Raw genomic sequence first — 16298 nt, forward strand, 5'->3', positions numbered from 1 at the left:
ATTGTCCCAGTAAAGGGCACAAAAACCAGAGAATTCAGGTCTTGGTGAAATACATGTCTAAATCGCTATATTCCCCACTCAGATCTTTTATTTATTCATATAATAGCTCCTGCTTCATCATCCTACACAGGGCTGAGGTTGACACTGGATCTAGTTTGATCTTTTTAAGATAATAAAATATATTTTAAAAATCCATTTGAATGAAGCCTAATAAAAGGAAGAGCACACACTGCTGTCTCGTTCAACTTACAGTGACCCTGTAAGATAGAACTGTCTGTAGTTTCCAAGGCTATAGTCTTTACAGAAGCCAACTGCCATTTTCTTCCATGCAGTGACTAATGAATTTGAACTACTGGATTTTTTGGCTAGCAGCTGAGCCCTTTTAACCATGTGTGCCATCAGGACTCCTTTGAAGAACACCTTTTGTTGGGATCAACTCCTGAAAACTGGTTTTCAGAGGCTGTAAATCACGAGGCTGCCCGTCTTGCCTGCCTTTCGATTGGCAGTTACTGCTTATCCAACTAAGCCGCCAAGGACTCCTTTAAATAAAACCTAGGACTGCTAAAGTCAAGACAAATTCATACATGCAGCTCACCCTCAAGAGTTGGGTCTTTAGTTAATCAAGCCAGTGAACTAGATTTTGTCTTGTCTTCATTGGGTTAGTTGCAGCAGCTCTTTCACAGACCTTAAAAAGTTCTCATTTCTTCCTGCCAGAAAGTGCCTTGAGTTTGGAACACCCACTCTACCTGCCAGCAGCAAAAAGAGGTCAGTCCCACACAGTGCTGACCAACTTGGCCCAGAGCCCCAGTTAACTAGCAGGATCCTAGACACAACTGTACATTTCTCTGTAAGGGGACATGACAGGCCACAAAAATGAGTTTCCAAGACCAGAGGTAGCACTAGCAAAGGGATATGAAGGATTTCTCTTGGAAAAATAAGTTCAATTTTTTAAAACTGGAAAACAAGACAACAAAAGGTATAGCCTAAAAAAAGTGTATTTGAACTTTGTAAATAAATCAGTATTTTTTTAAAAAGTATAGCCCAATTAAAACTATACACACACACATACGCGTGGTATTTAAAAAATATATCATCCCATGAAATTATTAGGGATATAAAAATAAGTTTTGCCTGTCACATTTTACCTTTCTATATGTTCTGGGTTGTTTTTTTTTTTAAAAAAAGCATTATCTTGGATTAAAGATCTTAACACGTTGATGCACTTTTAAATTGACGACCGTGCTTAGAAACACTTTTTTTTAATATAAAATGTATTACCGTCATTTGTGGCAACATGTTAATCTTCTTCTGTGGGTTTGTGTGCACATGTATAAGAATCTTGGTTTTCTTCCACACATCAGTCATTTCCTAATTCGAAAAGAGCTGACATGACCAGTCTTTTCCAACTAGAGAGGGAGGGTAAGGGGACTTATAAATCAGATTGATAAATTAGAAATATTGTTTACCCCACCCCTTAGGACAATTCTAGTAGCACTAAAATACTGAAATTAACTAGGTAAGAGTGATAACCTGGGAATTCAAGGACCTCCCTCATGAGGGTCCTCTAAGCACCTGCCTCCCCTAGAATGGGTGACTAGCAGCTCCAGTAGCCACCAGAGGATATACAAAGCAACGAACACAACTCTTAGGGTTTTTGGTTGAAGCAATTTGAGAGAGATGTTCGTCAACTGGGGCAGTTTTTCTGAATTTTAGACCCTGGGGTCTGGCTTCCTCTTCGGTTCCTTTCCTTCTCCACAGCTTTGAGCCCTTCTGTTACACTGCAGTATTTGGCATTCCTTTCTCAGCTTGCATCCTCCCCATCAGCTATGACTCCACTCCACCACTCTCCAAACCAGAGAAGTAACAGCAATGACAAGCTTAAAAATGCCATTTGTGGCGAGCTCTGGTGGCCTAGTGGCAAGAAGCAACACTGCAATCCAAGAGGTGCACAGTTCAAATCCACCAGATGCTCTGCTGGAGGAGGAACAATCTCCTCCTGTACCAGTTAGATCTGATTTGATGGTACACACACAACACACACACACAAAATAAATAAATAAATAGATTTTTTTAAATGCCATTTGTAGCTAGTTGACAGCACTTGGCCAGGTGATGGAAAACCTCTACCTAGCTTAGCTCTATGATGGGAGGGAGGCCAGAATTCTGAATTCTTCCCTCCCAGTACCAGCTGGCACCTGCAAAGAGATACAAAACACCTGCTTCGAAGGTTTATTAACAGTATTTAAAACTTTGGTCAGCCTCCCCTGCTTTCCACCCACCTTCACACGAGTGAGTACTGCTTTAGCCACACAATGGCCAGTCTTCCTCCAAGGGACCTATTTCCCTGCCATCAGTTTAAACTCAAAATAGGGAAAAACTGCACTTGAGAATGAATCATCCATTTTATTTTATTTTGTCATGTGCTCACAGCATCTCTCCTCTCCTCTCCCTGGCAGGTCACAGAGATAAATTAAAAATAAAATCTACAAAGAAAATAATTTATAAAAGCACTTCCCAGGCTCAGGCTTTCTATCCCCACTGCTCGGAAGACCTTGACAGGAAGGGGGATCAGTGCTTCCCCCTTCAACTCGCTCCTGCTAGTCTAGGGCAGAGTATTCCAGAGCCAGGCAGGGATGGCAGCAGTGGCAAATAACAGACACTATGCTGGAATCACCTGGCCACCTTGGAGCCCTTCCTTGCTCCCCTAGGCAGTCTCCAGGAGCCCTGAGAGGTGGGCTGTGGAAAAGGTGCCATTGGCTGAGAGCGTGGGGGAAAGGGTGCTCTCAGCCCCCATTTCATGCACTTCTCATTCTCCTAAAAAGAAACCCAAAAAATAAAGCAGAGACCTCGGGACAGAGGAGAAATATCCCAAGTGTTCACACAGTTACACGGAGTCTTTATGGCAAAGAGAACATTTAGCAGCTTTGAATATTTGGGCATCTCCTTTTTACTCAACACAAGCGTTCTAGACCCTATAAGTGAACAGGGCTCAAGCCCTAAAAAAATCAAAGCGTAAGAAATTCTAAGAGGACTAGTTTTTCTTGTTGCTGGGTTGTGTTGTAGGGTTTGTTGGGTTTTGGTGTCCTGTGTTTTTTTTTTCCAGTGACAAGCCCAGTTGGTAAGGGTCACCCCCCCAACATTGTGCTGAATACTGCCTGGAGATTGTAGCACTGGCTTTTCCCTCTACGTCATCCCCCAGCTCAGAGGCCCAAGGAGGAGGGCACAGGCCTAGTACCTGGAGCACTGGCGGCAGCCCAGCTACAGCCTGGTAGCTGGTGAGGGGTGGCAGGGAGGGAGTACAGTATTCACATGCAGGCTCTGATGGAGACGGGATGCCTCCCTTGGTAATGGCTGGAGCACAAGGGAAGATGAGATTGGCAGGGCAGTGAGTGACATGCTTGGTGTTGGGGCTGCTGCAACATGGGGCCTGGTGACCCTTTCCTGTTCACTCTGCCCTTTGATCCAAAATCTGTTGGATCCCTGTGGCTCCCACATTACTGAAAAGTAACAGGAGATATCCAAGAGCTCCCCTTAAAGGATGCCAAAGTGCAAGGAGCATAAAGAGTTAAGGCCCCTCCCTGAGCCCACCCTTGGTGTCTCACCCTTTCCCAGGGGGTGAAATGGGGTTCACTCACACCAATAACCTAGTCCCACTCAAGTCACTAAAACCTGCTGCCTGGAATCCTGGTCAAAGCCAAACTTAACCTTCCCTTGGTTTTCTTCCCGCTTTGATTTTTTTGGGTTTATTTTCTTTCTTCTTCCCTTTCAAGAACATAGACTTTCTATTACTATCCCCTCCTCTCACTTCCCGTTGTCCTTTTTGCCACACAATTCCTCTACCTCCAGAAAAGGCAGCACCACCCCTTCCCTTGAAGGAAAGGGGCAGGGGCAAGGACCCTGTCCACCCAAATGGCCTGGCCACTTCCAGCCCACCCCTGTGGGGGAGGCTGAGCCAGACAGTGCTTGCACCCGCCTCTCCTGTACACTGACCCGCAGTCATCCCATCTGAGAAGATATTTTGGATAAGAAGGCAGTAAAGTCCCCACTATAGGTCCAGGTCCAGGCCCAGCCCTTCTCCAGTTTCGGTCTTGGTGAGCGTCAACCCCTTTCTTCCTCCCCAGGCTCACTTCCTCCGGTCCTTTGGCTTTCTCTCCTGTCGCCGAGCTTGCTGGTCAGCCAGAGTGCGGGGAATGAGGAGGACACTGCCATCCCCTGCGTACTGGAGCGCATACTGGCTTGGTGAATAGGGTCGCCCATTCTCATCACGCAGTCGTCCAAACACCTCCTGGTACAGACTCTGGACCTTCTGCTTCATCTGCCGCAGTGACCGAAGGAACTCCACCTTCTCCCGCAGCAGCCGGGCTTTATCCCGCTGCAGGTCCTCCACATCTCGCTCCAGGTTTAGAATAGTGTCCAGCTTCCGCTTGCGGCAGTTCTGTGCTGCCATCTTGTTCTTCCCCCGGCGACGGATGTCACGGATGAGGCTCAGCTGGGCTTCACTCAGTTGGTATTTAGACAGCAGCTCATTGAACTCCTCCACAGGAAGGTTGATGATTTTGTCGTTGGTGAAGGGGATCTTCATGGCCCGAGCTCGATGCTCGTCCCGGCTCATCTGCTTGTCTAAGTAGTCAGCCTGCTTCTCTTTGCTGCCTTTCTTGAGAGTGCTGGGAGGTGGCAGGTTAGCCGAGTCAAGGGCACTGGGTGCCATGTTGTAAGTGTGATTGTGGCCCACATGCTCCAAGTAGGGCAGGCAGGAGAGCTGAGACGGATCCTGATAGCTCATGCGGCAAAATTTGGAATATTCAGGCTGGTAGCCCACTGCGCCCTCTGCCTCTTCCAGATCCAGGGTCTCAGAGTCAGAACTATAACCAACAGCACCTTCCTCAGAAAAGGAGGAAGAGGTCGAGGAAGAAGCTGAGGAAGAGGAGGAAGAGGAGGAGGAAGAGGAGGAGGAAGAGCTGCCTTCAGAGCTGCTCAGGGAGGAAGGGCTATGGCTCGAGTCCAAGGAGAGGCCTGAGTCTGAGTCAAACTCTTCTTCAAGCTGGGATGCCTGCACAGGATTAAAGCCTTCTTCGATGGCCAGGTCCATGAGGCTGATCTCGTCCAGCATGGCTTCATCCAGCAGGCCCCCCAGGGGATCAGGCAGCTCTGGACCCACCGTGTCATTGGTGGTGCCATTGAGCTGAGGCGGGAAGAAGAGCCCCGCCAGGTTGGTGGAGCCAAAGGTGGAATTGAGGCTGGTGGAATTGCTGGGGGTCAAGGGCAGCAGTGTAGAACTTCCAGGCACGGGCAGGCTCTCCACCTCAGGGCTGAAGAGGGAGAAGTCCTGGCTGCAGCCTCCCAGGGAAGCCTGATGCAGGCTGACATTCTGGTTGATGGGAGTGTTGGGGGCAAGGCTGTAGTTGGTGCTCAGTGGGTCTCCAGGAAGTGTGTTGTACAGGATTTCACTGGTCGATGTGTTTACTTCCATGGCCTAGGAGGGGAGAAGAGCATCACTGTTCCTCAGTCCCCTTCTGCACCTGTGCGCGCACCAAGTCCACACTCTGCAAGTTCCCAGTAGAGCCCCACCTACACTGTAAGAGAAGGGACTGGAAACCAGAGACTGCAGCTCAGTTCCAACCCAGCTTGGTCCTCAGGGCCTGGCAGATAGGGGCTCCCTCCTGTGGCACCCCCATCCCTAATGCAGGAAATGACTGGGTCCTAGTTACATCTGGCCAGTCTGACCCCACCTTAGAGGGAGACCAGGAAAACACATAATCTTCACTAACACTCTACTGCAAATCAGCATCATGAAAAGAACATCTAAACTCTCGACCTAAGAACCTTTTAAAATAATACTGGCCAGTTAAGGGATGGTAGGGGCCAAGTGAGACCAAGATGGTATCGGGCACTACATAAATCAAGACTCTGGAAATTTCCGGTCAAATGACTCATCTGAAGGATAGGAAGAAGGTTAATCTATGTAGCAAGCCTTGCTTTCAAAAGCCAGACCTCCCCTCATTTCAGTTCTCTGAAGTCAGACAGCTGGGATGTATTGATAAGCAATAGACAGCAGAGGTGAACAGTAAACCAACGGGTTTGTGTCCTGTTCAGATAGCCCTACCTGCATTTCCATGATGGACATGAGATCCTGCCACTGCTGCTCCAAGTCAAATGGCGACTCCGTCCCCGTCAAGAGAGGAGACAGGAGATTGTTCTGAAGAGCTGGAGGCTCACTCTCACTAGGCACTGCTTCTGTTATGCTGGAAATGTCTGCTGGAAACTGGAGTCAAAACAGAGGCTTTAACAAGGAAGATAGAAAAACTACCTTCTGCTTTCCTCCCAGAGGTTACTACCTGCTTCTCTGTGCTTTCCTTCCTCTGATTTACCCCCAGCAGCCGGGACAAAGCCAGACTGAGAGCTGGTACCTCAGCACACCAGGTATAGGTGGCCCTGTGCAGTGGGCTCTCCCTGGAGTCCTGCTCACCTCAGCATTCTCCCCAAAGGGGCAGGTGGCCTCCAGCAGCCTAAGGCACTCTTCCAGGGACAGGGCCGTCTGGTCCTCCCCACCAGGCACCTGTGGCAACAGTAACTGATAAGTCTGACTGACCTGGGTCTTGGCTGCCTATAGGCTGAGGCTTTCTCCCAGAATCTTTCCAAAGGGAAACTGAATGAGGCTGGCCTGCAAGTTTCCTCCCATTCCTGAAACAGTAGCTAGCCCTAATCCCGAACTCCAGAGACAAGAGAAGTGAAGAGTCCCAAAGCTGGCAGAAAGATGCCAGAGGCTTTGAGCCTCATCTGCGCTGTTTGGCCTGGCCCCTTCTACATCTGCTGTTCATCCACACCCCCTCCCTGGCCCAGTTTCTCATGGCTAACAGATCCCACAACAAAATATTCCAGTCCAAACCACAGCACCGCTGGCCTTCCTAAAGGGGATGTCCTAAAAGAGCTCCACCCCAGTTTGTGTGGTCTCGGGGTCTGGAATAAAAAGATAACCCAGTGGGTAGCAGTGGCATTACCTGTGCAGGGAAGCTCTCCCCAGTCTCTCCATCCACTAGCAGGTTCCGAGCCAGAGCCTCTGCACCCTCACTGGGCCAGGTGTCCCCCTGCTCTCCTCCATCTCGCAGCTCCTTGTCCACATCCTGCTCCTTCTGGCGGTGACTATAGTCAAAAATCTCTCGCCCAGCCCCCAGATCAATATCCTGTCGCCAAAGGATGTCAATCAGATCTATGTCCTGAAAGACAGACCACCATGACTTTACTCTCAGGTCCCAGGGGTGTGGGGGCCCCTCCCTGTCGTCCTCAGAAGTCCCTCCTCCTGTCATTTCAGTTAGTCCTGGGGTGGAGCCTCTCATACCCAACACCTACCCCTCTGCACCAGCAAGGCTCACTCATCAATATTTAGACACCACCCAACTCTCAAAAAAACCACCTACAAAAACCCACTAGCTTGACCATCATCAATCATACAGATCTGTGGCTTAGCATCTGGACCAGAGTCTCACCCACACCAGAAGGCAAGGCCACCTCAACCCTATGTAAGAAAGAAGAGGGAAGTAGGAGACATTTTTCTCATTTTAGAAATAAGAACCCCTTAAAACTCATTTGTAGGGAGCAGTCTAAAGCAAATAGGGGTAAACCATCATGCAGAATTGCCTCTTAGTGGCCAGGCTTGCATCAGCCTATGGTGCCATTCTATTTGCATAAAGGGGTGGGGTGGTCTGGAAAGGAAAATCCCTGCATTTCCAACCACCTGATGCAACCAATGACAAAGCGGGCTATCTCCAACCCTCCCTCCAGCCACTGCCATTCCCCAGCTGACAGAGATGAGACTGAACACCCACAACTCTTAAAGCCCAGGCTCACCTCCAGAGCCATCCCCGCCAGAATTCCCATTCTCAGCTGATCCCAGCAGGCTAGCTCAGTCCCAGGAGAGCCTCAGGCAGAGTCAGATGATCCCACTGGCTGCCCCGCCCTGCCAGGCAGCCCCACCGTGTCCCCTCATGCAGTGCCTTCCCTACCACACCCCAGGGCTTCCCCGCTCCCTGGCAGTCAACCCACTCAAGGACATAACCCACATCATTCCTAGGTCACAAATGCTGCCTTGAGTACCAAAACAACTCCCTCCTGATATACCCAAGTGGTTTCTCATCAGTCTCTGCACCAACTGCTAACCCTATTGCCACCAGCAGAAAACTCCTAATGAATAAGAATCATTTGGGCTTTATCACCCCCTATGGCTCAATCTTCCCACCCAGCCCAGAAAACTACACTGTTGTCTTCCATTCAAGGGTTAAAAAAAAGTAGATTCTTCCCTCAAACTAGTATCTCAGACTCATCCCCCCAAACCCTAAGATATCCCAGCTCTAACTCTCCCTTACCATCTCCCCACATACACCAACCTGAACAGAAGCCCTGGACCCGGGAGCAGAAGGGGGCTGGGCCACCCGGTGACAAGCCAGCAAAGAGTTAAGGGGCTGACTCCCTTTGGCATGGCCCCCACCACTGTGAGAGCTTCGGTCCAGGCGGGTCATGGTCTGCGAGATGAGCCCCGGGGCAGCCGGTGCCGGGGAGCCTGGCAGGGGGCTGCAAGGAGCTCTTGGCTGGCGGGGAGCACACCAGGCTGGAAGGGTGGCCCCTTGCTAGCTCCGAGGGGCCTGAGGAGGGTGCCCCGCCCGTGCTGCTGCCTGGGCGGCCCAGCCCAGCCCCCTTCCTCCATCCTTAAGCAGCCCCCTCCCACCTCACAAGCCCAGTTCCACTCAGGCACCCGGCAGCCCCCACCCTGAGCTCACCGCAGAAGCTGCAGTGAGATGGGACTCCCACCCCATGCTCCGGGCTCAAGCTGCAGAGGAAAGCAAGCGCCCTCCTGGGCCTAGCATCCCGCTCCTCCCCTGCTCCCTCTCCCCACGCCCCCCAAACTTGTTACCTAGGCTGCAGCAAGGAGCCAATCCCCTCCCCCTCCCCCCGCAGGTCACTGCTGAGGCTGCAGAGAGCCAATCCCCTCCCCCAGGTCAGCAGCTGGGCTGCGGAAAGAGCCAATCCCCTCCCACTGTCGTTACCTAGGCTGCGCCGAGAGCCAATCTCCTCCCCCAAGCCTCCGCTGGAGATGCGGAGAGAGCCAATCCCCTCCCACCGCCTGTTACCTAGCTGCAGCCGGCAGCCAATCTCTGCACCAGGACAGCTGGGGAAGCTGCCGCAGGAAGCAGCCCATCCCAGGGCCGCCTCCGTCTCCTTGAGGAGATGCACCCAGGGGCGGGCAGCCCCACCCAGCCCAGCCAGTCAGCTGGGTGGTGCAGTGAATGCCCTGGGGGAAAGGGTGACCCGCGGCCTCCTGTCGCAGCCTGCCCTTCCCGCAGCTTCTCTGGAAGCTAAGTTCTTTCCCAGGAGTGGAAGCTGTCTCTGTCCTCTTGAGGGGCAGCCTTCCAATCAAGCCTGACCCACCGGGAACAAGGAGCTGCATCCTAAAAAGGGCCAAGGCTAGGGGAAAAAATGAAAGCCACCTACACGTCCCGGATGTCACAGGCTGGCCAGGCTCAGTCCCAGAAAGAAGGAAAGAGACACAGCCCGACGCCCTGAACTTTGAGGAGGAGGACTCCAACCAGATGGTCCCACTTTGTTCAGAAGTGTTTTCTGCCTGGACTCGGCCCACCCCTCTCAAGACAGGAAAGAGACCCTTCTGCTGCTCAGTCCCGGGATGGGCGTCGGAGGGTGTGCAGGTGCCTGCCCAAACCTGAAGCTGCTGGGTTCGAGCCTAAGGTCTGGTGGAGAGACAGCAAGTTCCCTTTGGTTATAGACTGCTCCCAGCCTGCAGAGAGTTGTAAACAGGCCACCCCCTGCTCTGGGCTGGGTGCCAGCACCAAGGGGAATCCTATCCCTGACCAGAGCTCAGGCTAGGCCTATCCATCGAACGGGCCTGGCAGCGGGGGAGTGCCGCCACCCCAGGGATAATACCAGCTCCAGCGGCGCCTGTCACATGCTCTGGACTTGGGTATTTTTATCCCTGAGTTGCTGAGGAAATGTCCTAGACACATAATAATCTTCCCTCCCCCCCATGCTAGCCTACGACCCTGATGTTGACCCTCTCCCCAACCCCGAAAGAGTACAGTATGGCCTGAGATCCTTAAACCACCCCTGCTCTCACTCAATACCAATTAATTGAGTCCAACAAAACACAACAACCCAGAGTTTTCAAGGCTGTAAATCTTCACAGAAACAGACTGCTACAACTTTGTCCTGTGGAGTGGCTGGTAGATCTGAACCACAGAACTTCTGGCTAACAGCTGAGCATTTTAAGTACTGTACCACCAGAGTTCCTGTGATAACCCAAAAGTCCATCCAGTATTAGCCAGGTGAGCATCAAACAGGGTTTCTCACTGGCACAACTGTAGCTGTGGCTGGAGAAATCTGCTGAAGAGGGTGGGTCCTCCTATGTGTTTTTAGCCTCACTCTACAACAAGCTAGGTTGTGACAGTCTCCAAACAATGCCTACATGTGCCCTAGGGGATTAAATTGACCCCAGTTGAGGATCACCGACTAGAAGAAGGCATATTTTTTATAGTCTTAACACTGAGAGAACTGACTGCAAATGCAGGGAAGAAGGCAAAACCATGTCTGACCTCGTGGGCAGAGAAGCCAAGTTCAGTAGGTCTATGGAGCTCCATTCACACTGCACATCCCCTCAACACCTCACTCCCTCTGGAATATCCAACTTAATAAAATCTTCATCCCTAGTGGCCAGAAGAGTGCAGGAGACTCTTGGTCAAGCTCTTTACGGGTAGGTGGCAAGCTAGATCTACATAAACAAGCAGTCTCAGTATCACGTTAGTGGGGTAAGTAGGAGGAGCCATTTATACGGTTAAAGGCAACTACAACTGCATCACTCTGCCCAGAACAGTAAGTCAACCACATGACAGGAGCAAAAGATCCCTGATAGCTCAAGACAAGCCAAACGTAGACTCTCTTCCAACTTCCAGCCCTCTCCTCCCTCCTCCCTGCAGTGGGCTTTCCACAAAGAATGGGAGCCTTGACCCTCTCCAAGCCAAGAATAACTCTCCAAATCTAGCCCTTGGCTCAGACCCAGGAGAGTTGACTTACCAGGGCTTTACAACAACAGGACTAACTACAAAAGAAGAGAGAACTTCAGGGTATGGAAATGTGTTTTAAAGGAGGGGGGTAACAAGGCAAGAGTCCACAAAGTATTTGTGTCCTAGCAACAGATACACACTCCAGCAAAACCCATCACAACATCATCCCTCCCCCAACCTGGGCCTCCAGGAGTCATGTTGAAATCCAAGCAGTAAACAGGCTGGCATGTACTGGGAACCTCCCACTGCCCAGACAGTACATTTAGAGGTAGGTCAATGGTTCAACACAGAGAAATACTCACAGCTCCCAATCCTCATTTCAAAGTCAGATAATTCAGCCAGCCCCTGCTCATCCAAGTTCAATGCCCGAGACACCCCCTAGAACCGATTTGGTTCTTTAAAGAGTTCAATGCTATGACCACAATCTTTCTGGACCAGCCCACCATCCTCCCCTCAGCCCCACCCTTTTACCAGAGGACTACTAACCTCTTTGGTTAAGTCTCCATTGACCGGAGGGGCTACAGCCCCTAAATCCTCCAAATCTTCAGCAAATCCCTGCTCCGTTTCGCTTTCTCGAACCCCGCTGTCTGAGCCCGTCACATCCTGGAGGCCACTGGAACTCTCGAGGGTGAGGCCTGAGGTGGGCTGGCTCCCAGAAACAGACCCCTCAGGGTCCCGGTGGACCAGCCAGGCATTTACCTCAGTGGTCGGCACCTGAAACCTGTCCAGGGCCCTCACCTGACTGAGAAGCCGCCGGGCAGTGAAGTAATTGTCCAGGTCTATACTCTTGGGGTGGATACCATAGCCATCCAAAGTGTTTCTCAGGTTGTGGAACTGGGTCTGAGTATAGGCAGAACTGGGCCCCAGGATGATCTCCCGGAGCGGAGGGAGCTGTGAGGTCAGGTAAGTATCCACGTCCACCCGCACCCCAATCAAACTTAGTAGAATGGTGAACTGGAGAAGTCCTTCCGTTAAGTATTTCTTCAGAGAAAGCATTGCTGAAGGACCAGAATGTTTATGCTTTTTGGTTTTTAAATCTTCCAAAACAATTCAAGGCCACTGCTCTGCTGTTCCAGCCAGTAAATTCCCTTCCTCAGGGCCAAACCCTGCTCCCCACCCTGGCAGAACACAGGCTGAGCTCCCTGATGGCCCCGGAGGAGGAAAGCACACCCCTCTGAGCCAAGGCCACACTCCAGACCACATTCACTTTTCCCTTCTTGACATCTCACCTCTGAAAACGCAATTGTCCCTAAACCGGTCCAGGCCCTCAGGGCCCACGTGACTTACAGTCTCCAGTCCACATACAGTCACTTCCTCACTCTCATTAGCTGTCCTCTCTGTAGATTCCACTGCAGGCTGTTCTCAGGAACAGCTGATGGATTTTTTTTTTCCTTCTCCCTTCTAAGGTTTATTTTCTTTGGCCGGAGCTACAGGCCTTTTGTCTTGGGTCAGAATGTCCCGCCTTCTCCACACTTACCAGGGGGGTTTCCAGAGAAACCTGAAATGGGAATCACAAGAGCAAAAGGATAAGATTCCATGCTTTGCACACCATAATCTTGGCAGAGAAACGTTCATAGGCAGGAAATACATTATAAGAAAAGGCAAATTTTACAGGTGGGAAAAAAAAAATCACTTTTTTAACCTCCCAAAACAACCAAAGTGTTACATACAAATACTTATAAAGGGAAGATATTACTCCTAAAGGATCCCAGGTACTGAATATCAGTTCTGCAACACCTTAAAAGGTAGCCTACTTTGGAAAAGCAGACAATGCCCAGGGATCCAAAATATTTCACGTGTTGCCTGATTTACCACTCTCCTCCTCCCCCCATACTCCATCCAGCTTCTATTTTTAGCTTCAGAAGTAATTTCTCATTTTAAAGGAAACTTGGTTTCACATGTCTCAGGAGAAAAGGGCCTACAATCCTCACCTTTTCCAGCTCTAAAAGACAGGAAGATTATGAATCAGTGAGGGTGTGAAAGGACGTGGGACACCTTTTCTCACGAGAGAACAATGACTTCCATTTTTCCAACTTTGAAATCTGGTTTCCCTTGCCTATCGCTCCAACATTTAAAAATAAAAAAGGGTGGGAAAGGAATGAGGGTACCTGAAGTGGGATTATACTGTCCATAATAGTTTCATTTCCATTCACCTTTTAAACCAATCCAACAGGATACGGCCAAATTCTCAACTGCCCCACTGCCAAGTGGGAAGCGGGTAAACCGGCCTTTCAGTTTCTAGTCTCTACTTCTGAGGAGCCATTAATTTAATAAATCAAGACAAATCCTTCACCTCTTCATTGTTGTGTGGCCCATCTACCCACTCCAATCTAAAGGGAAGGGTAATCTACACACACACGTAAACAATTACAACCCTGAATCCCTGCTCTTTGTTCTCACGCAATTCAGTATCAAAACCTCCCAAGGGTCAGTTAAGTTCGAGAAACCGGACAAAGTCCCTTATAGATCGGGTGGGGCCAGAGGACCCTGGCTGAGCCCCGGCCAGTCCCACCCCGCCCGGATACCCGAGTCCGGTTGAGACCAAGCCGCCATGCCCACAATCCGCGTCCGGGTTCCTAGCCTTCTAGAGCGGCAGTGAACAAGTGCTATTTTCCTGGCCTTGACCCACCCTTAAGGCCAACCTCCACTCCGCACTCCGCCTTCCGTCCCCGTAGCCCCACCCAGCTCCCCAGCTCCGGCCTGCTACCACGCCTTCCCAGGCCCTCAACCCTCCCAGGGCCGACCCGTCAGGAAGCCAGCCTTCCTCCCTCCCCGAACTTAACAGCCCCTCCCTGCCAGGCCCAGACCCCAGTGAGAGCCCCGTTCGGCCACTCGCGCCCGCCTCCAGACCTTCAGCTCCACCCCGCCACCCCTCATCCCATAGGCTTCGGCCCCGCGTCGATGCGCCCCACCCGTCAGGAAAAATAATATAACTGATACCCGCTGCCTGCGCTCGGCGTCCGCCGCAGCTGCCACAGCAGGCCCCCTGCCCGAGCGCCGGGCTCGCCGCCGCCACGACCGGCCGGCCTACAGCTCCCCTGCCTCTGCTTCCCTACCGGCCCCCTCCTCTCACCTCACTCGGAAACCCGCCCACACGGACACCTAGTAACAGGTTTCTCCAATCAACAAGCCGAGAGCTGTACGGTCTCCGGATGGAGCTTTGATTGACAGAAGAGAAAGCCCAACGCTTGAAAGTGCTTCCTCCTCCACTTGACCTACCTCCCAAGATTGGCATGGACCACAGTCCAATGAGGAGCGCTAAGCCCGCCCTACAGCCTGGGCCCACCAATCAGTGGGACGAAGACCTTATTGTTTGACATTCTAAACAGTTCCGCTGAACAGGACTACAAGGGGGTGTTACAGGGCCGGCATTGAAGGAACTTTGCAGACCCATTGCGTTCTCAGAATGGGAAGTGAGGTCCCAGGACAGGGATTGGAAGGCAGCATGGCTGCTGGCACGCAGATTCCCCTTTTGAAGGTTTCTACAGTGACTTGCAAAAGTTCATTAAGACCTGAAGGAGTATTGAGCATGTGATTCTGGCGGTAGCGACGCTTGTGCTTCCATCTTGGATGCTGGCAGATGAAGCCTTCGCCAGCTTCCTCCCTGTGCTACCAGGCCACCCCCGTCAAAGAGTGATTGTTGTCTGGATGGCCCAAGTTAGGGTCTCGCCTCCAAAACAGCAACAATGAGGGACGTTGGTATGTGGGAGATATAGCAGAGTAGCGATTTTTTGCCACAATAGAAACTCCTTCTAGACAACCTTCCCGCACCCACATTAATTTTTGTCTTGACGGCCCATCAAGTTATACTTCTGAGACCTTTTCCTGAAACTCTGGCTAAATCTACTTAAGCAACACCTGGGAAGATTGTTACACTTGGAAATTATCAAACTCTTTTTCAGAGAATCCGATTCATTAACTTCAACCCAATAGTTTGCCTATTTATTAAACAACTTCTTGCCATTCTAATGCAGCTGGTTTTAAAACAACACAGAAGGGGATCATTCCATTGAAGTTTGTAATGCCCTCAGCTGTGGGACAAACAGGTGTCAACTCAAGTTCCTGCCTTCCTTGGAAAACCCCAGATCTATTGGGGAATCATTGGTTATTGTACAAAGGACAAGGCCAATTGATAAGTCACTAGATAACGTAAAGTACATAACAGAGAGGGGAGCTCTGGTGGCCTAGTCGCAAGAAGCTGTACTGCAATCCCAAAGATACGCGGTTCAAATCCACCCTATACTCTGCCAGAGGCAATCTCCTCCTGTACCAGTCCAATCCAATTTGACGGTACACACACACACACACACACAAAATAATAAGATAAAAATTTTAAAAAAAGAACAGTTTATAGAGTTAGGAGGTTTAACATCCGCAGTTCACAAAGCACTTTCACTATACCAACATAGGAGTCCTGGTAGTGCTGTGGTTAAAATGCTTGGCTGCTAACCAGAAGGTCCAAGGTTCAAACCCACCAGCTGCTCCATGGCAATCTCCCTGTCCTAAAGATTACAGTCTAGGAAACCCTATGGAGCAGTTTTGCTCAGTTACAGTGGAAGGTATCTCCTCACCCCCACCCCCGCCCCTGTATATAAATAGAAGACTTTCTGGTGAACTAGAGGTTAATGAATTGAGCTGCTAACCCAAAGATGGGCCTCTGGTGCTTGAATTCCACCAGTGGCACCACAGGAAAAAGATGGGTAATCTCCCCTATGATTTTTAGCCTTTGAAAACCTGGTGGAGATCAGTCAGTCATGAGTCAGTTCCAACTCGACAATAATAAATTGAGAAGTATTTAAATAAGAGAGCACCGATGGTGTAATCCATGGGGAATTGCGCTGCTAATCCAAAGGCCATGTGAATCCATGGGAGAAAAAGAGGCAATCTCCTTCTGGGTGATTGATAGCCTCAAAAAACTCAATGGCGGGTCAACTCTTAGTTCAGACTATGCAGCAAGGAGAGAGAATATAGAAAGAGCCCTAGTAGTGTACCTCAGCAGTGTGAATCCACCAGGGACAGAAAGATGGACATTTAAAGATTTACAGCCTCAGAAACCTAATGGTCACTATGAGTCACAACTGGCTGAACAGCAGTGGCTTTTGTTTGAGTCGGTACGTAAATAAGCATTAGCACCCACTCTTTGGATTCTTATACAATTACTGAGCGAGTTACTTTTCTCAAAGACCGATTCAGAAAGCACACGTTTTACTTATTCTTTTACTATCACCCAGTAAA

The 16298-nt window shown here is 50.4% G+C and overlaps 1 protein-coding gene across 4 annotated transcripts; it reads right to left on the reverse strand.

Moving 5' to 3' along the window:
* Positions 1-3764: 3764 nt before the first annotated feature.
* NFE2L1 (nuclear factor, erythroid 2-like 1) lies at positions 3765-14130 on the reverse strand. 4 transcript variants are annotated; one of them, XM_006889347.1, is made up of 5 exons: positions 14008-14130; positions 11550-12561; positions 6999-7214; positions 6104-6262; positions 3765-5473 (listed from the first exon to the last, which is right to left on the reverse strand). In XM_006889347.1, exons 2-5 carry the CDS (start codon positions 12057-12059, stop codon positions 4124-4126), a joined length of 2235 nt encoding a protein of 744 aa, XP_006889409.1. In that variant the 5' UTR covers positions 12060-12561; positions 14008-14130; the 3' UTR covers positions 3765-4123. The 4 variants fall into 4 exon arrangements, with proteins under 4 accessions (XP_006889409.1, XP_006889411.1, XP_006889410.1 ...); XM_006889346.1 differs by lacking the exon at positions 14008-14130 and adding an exon at positions 6467-6556 and having other exon boundaries at positions 4124-5473; positions 11550-12279; XM_006889349.1 differs by lacking the exons at positions 11550-12561; positions 14008-14130 and adding an exon at positions 8772-8854 and having other exon boundaries at positions 3930-5473.
* Between the last annotated feature and the right edge of the window lie 2168 nt (positions 14131-16298).

Source organism: Elephantulus edwardii, unplaced genomic scaffold, assembly GCF_000299155.1.
Source record: "Elephantulus edwardii isolate Elephantulus edwardi_28Jun2011 unplaced genomic scaffold, EleEdw1.0 scaffold00077, whole genome shotgun sequence".
NCBI classification, from domain to species: Eukaryota; Metazoa; Chordata; class Mammalia; order Macroscelidea; family Macroscelididae; genus Elephantulus; species Elephantulus edwardii.

Excerpts from the sequence above, each read along its gene's own strand:
- NFE2L1 (XM_006889346.1), bottom strand. The coding sequence starts at position 12,059 with ATGCTTTCTCTGAAGAAATACTTAACGGAAGGACTTCTCCAGTTCACC. Across the intron at positions 7,215-11,549 it reads ATGGAGACTTAACCAAAGAG|GACATAGATCTGATTGACAT; the intron begins GTTAGTAGTCCT and ends TCTGTCTTTCAG. Across the intron at positions 6,557-6,998 it reads GGGAGAGCTTCCCTGCACAG|GTGCCTGGTGGGGAGGACCA; the intron begins GTAATGCCACTG and ends CTGTTGCCACAG.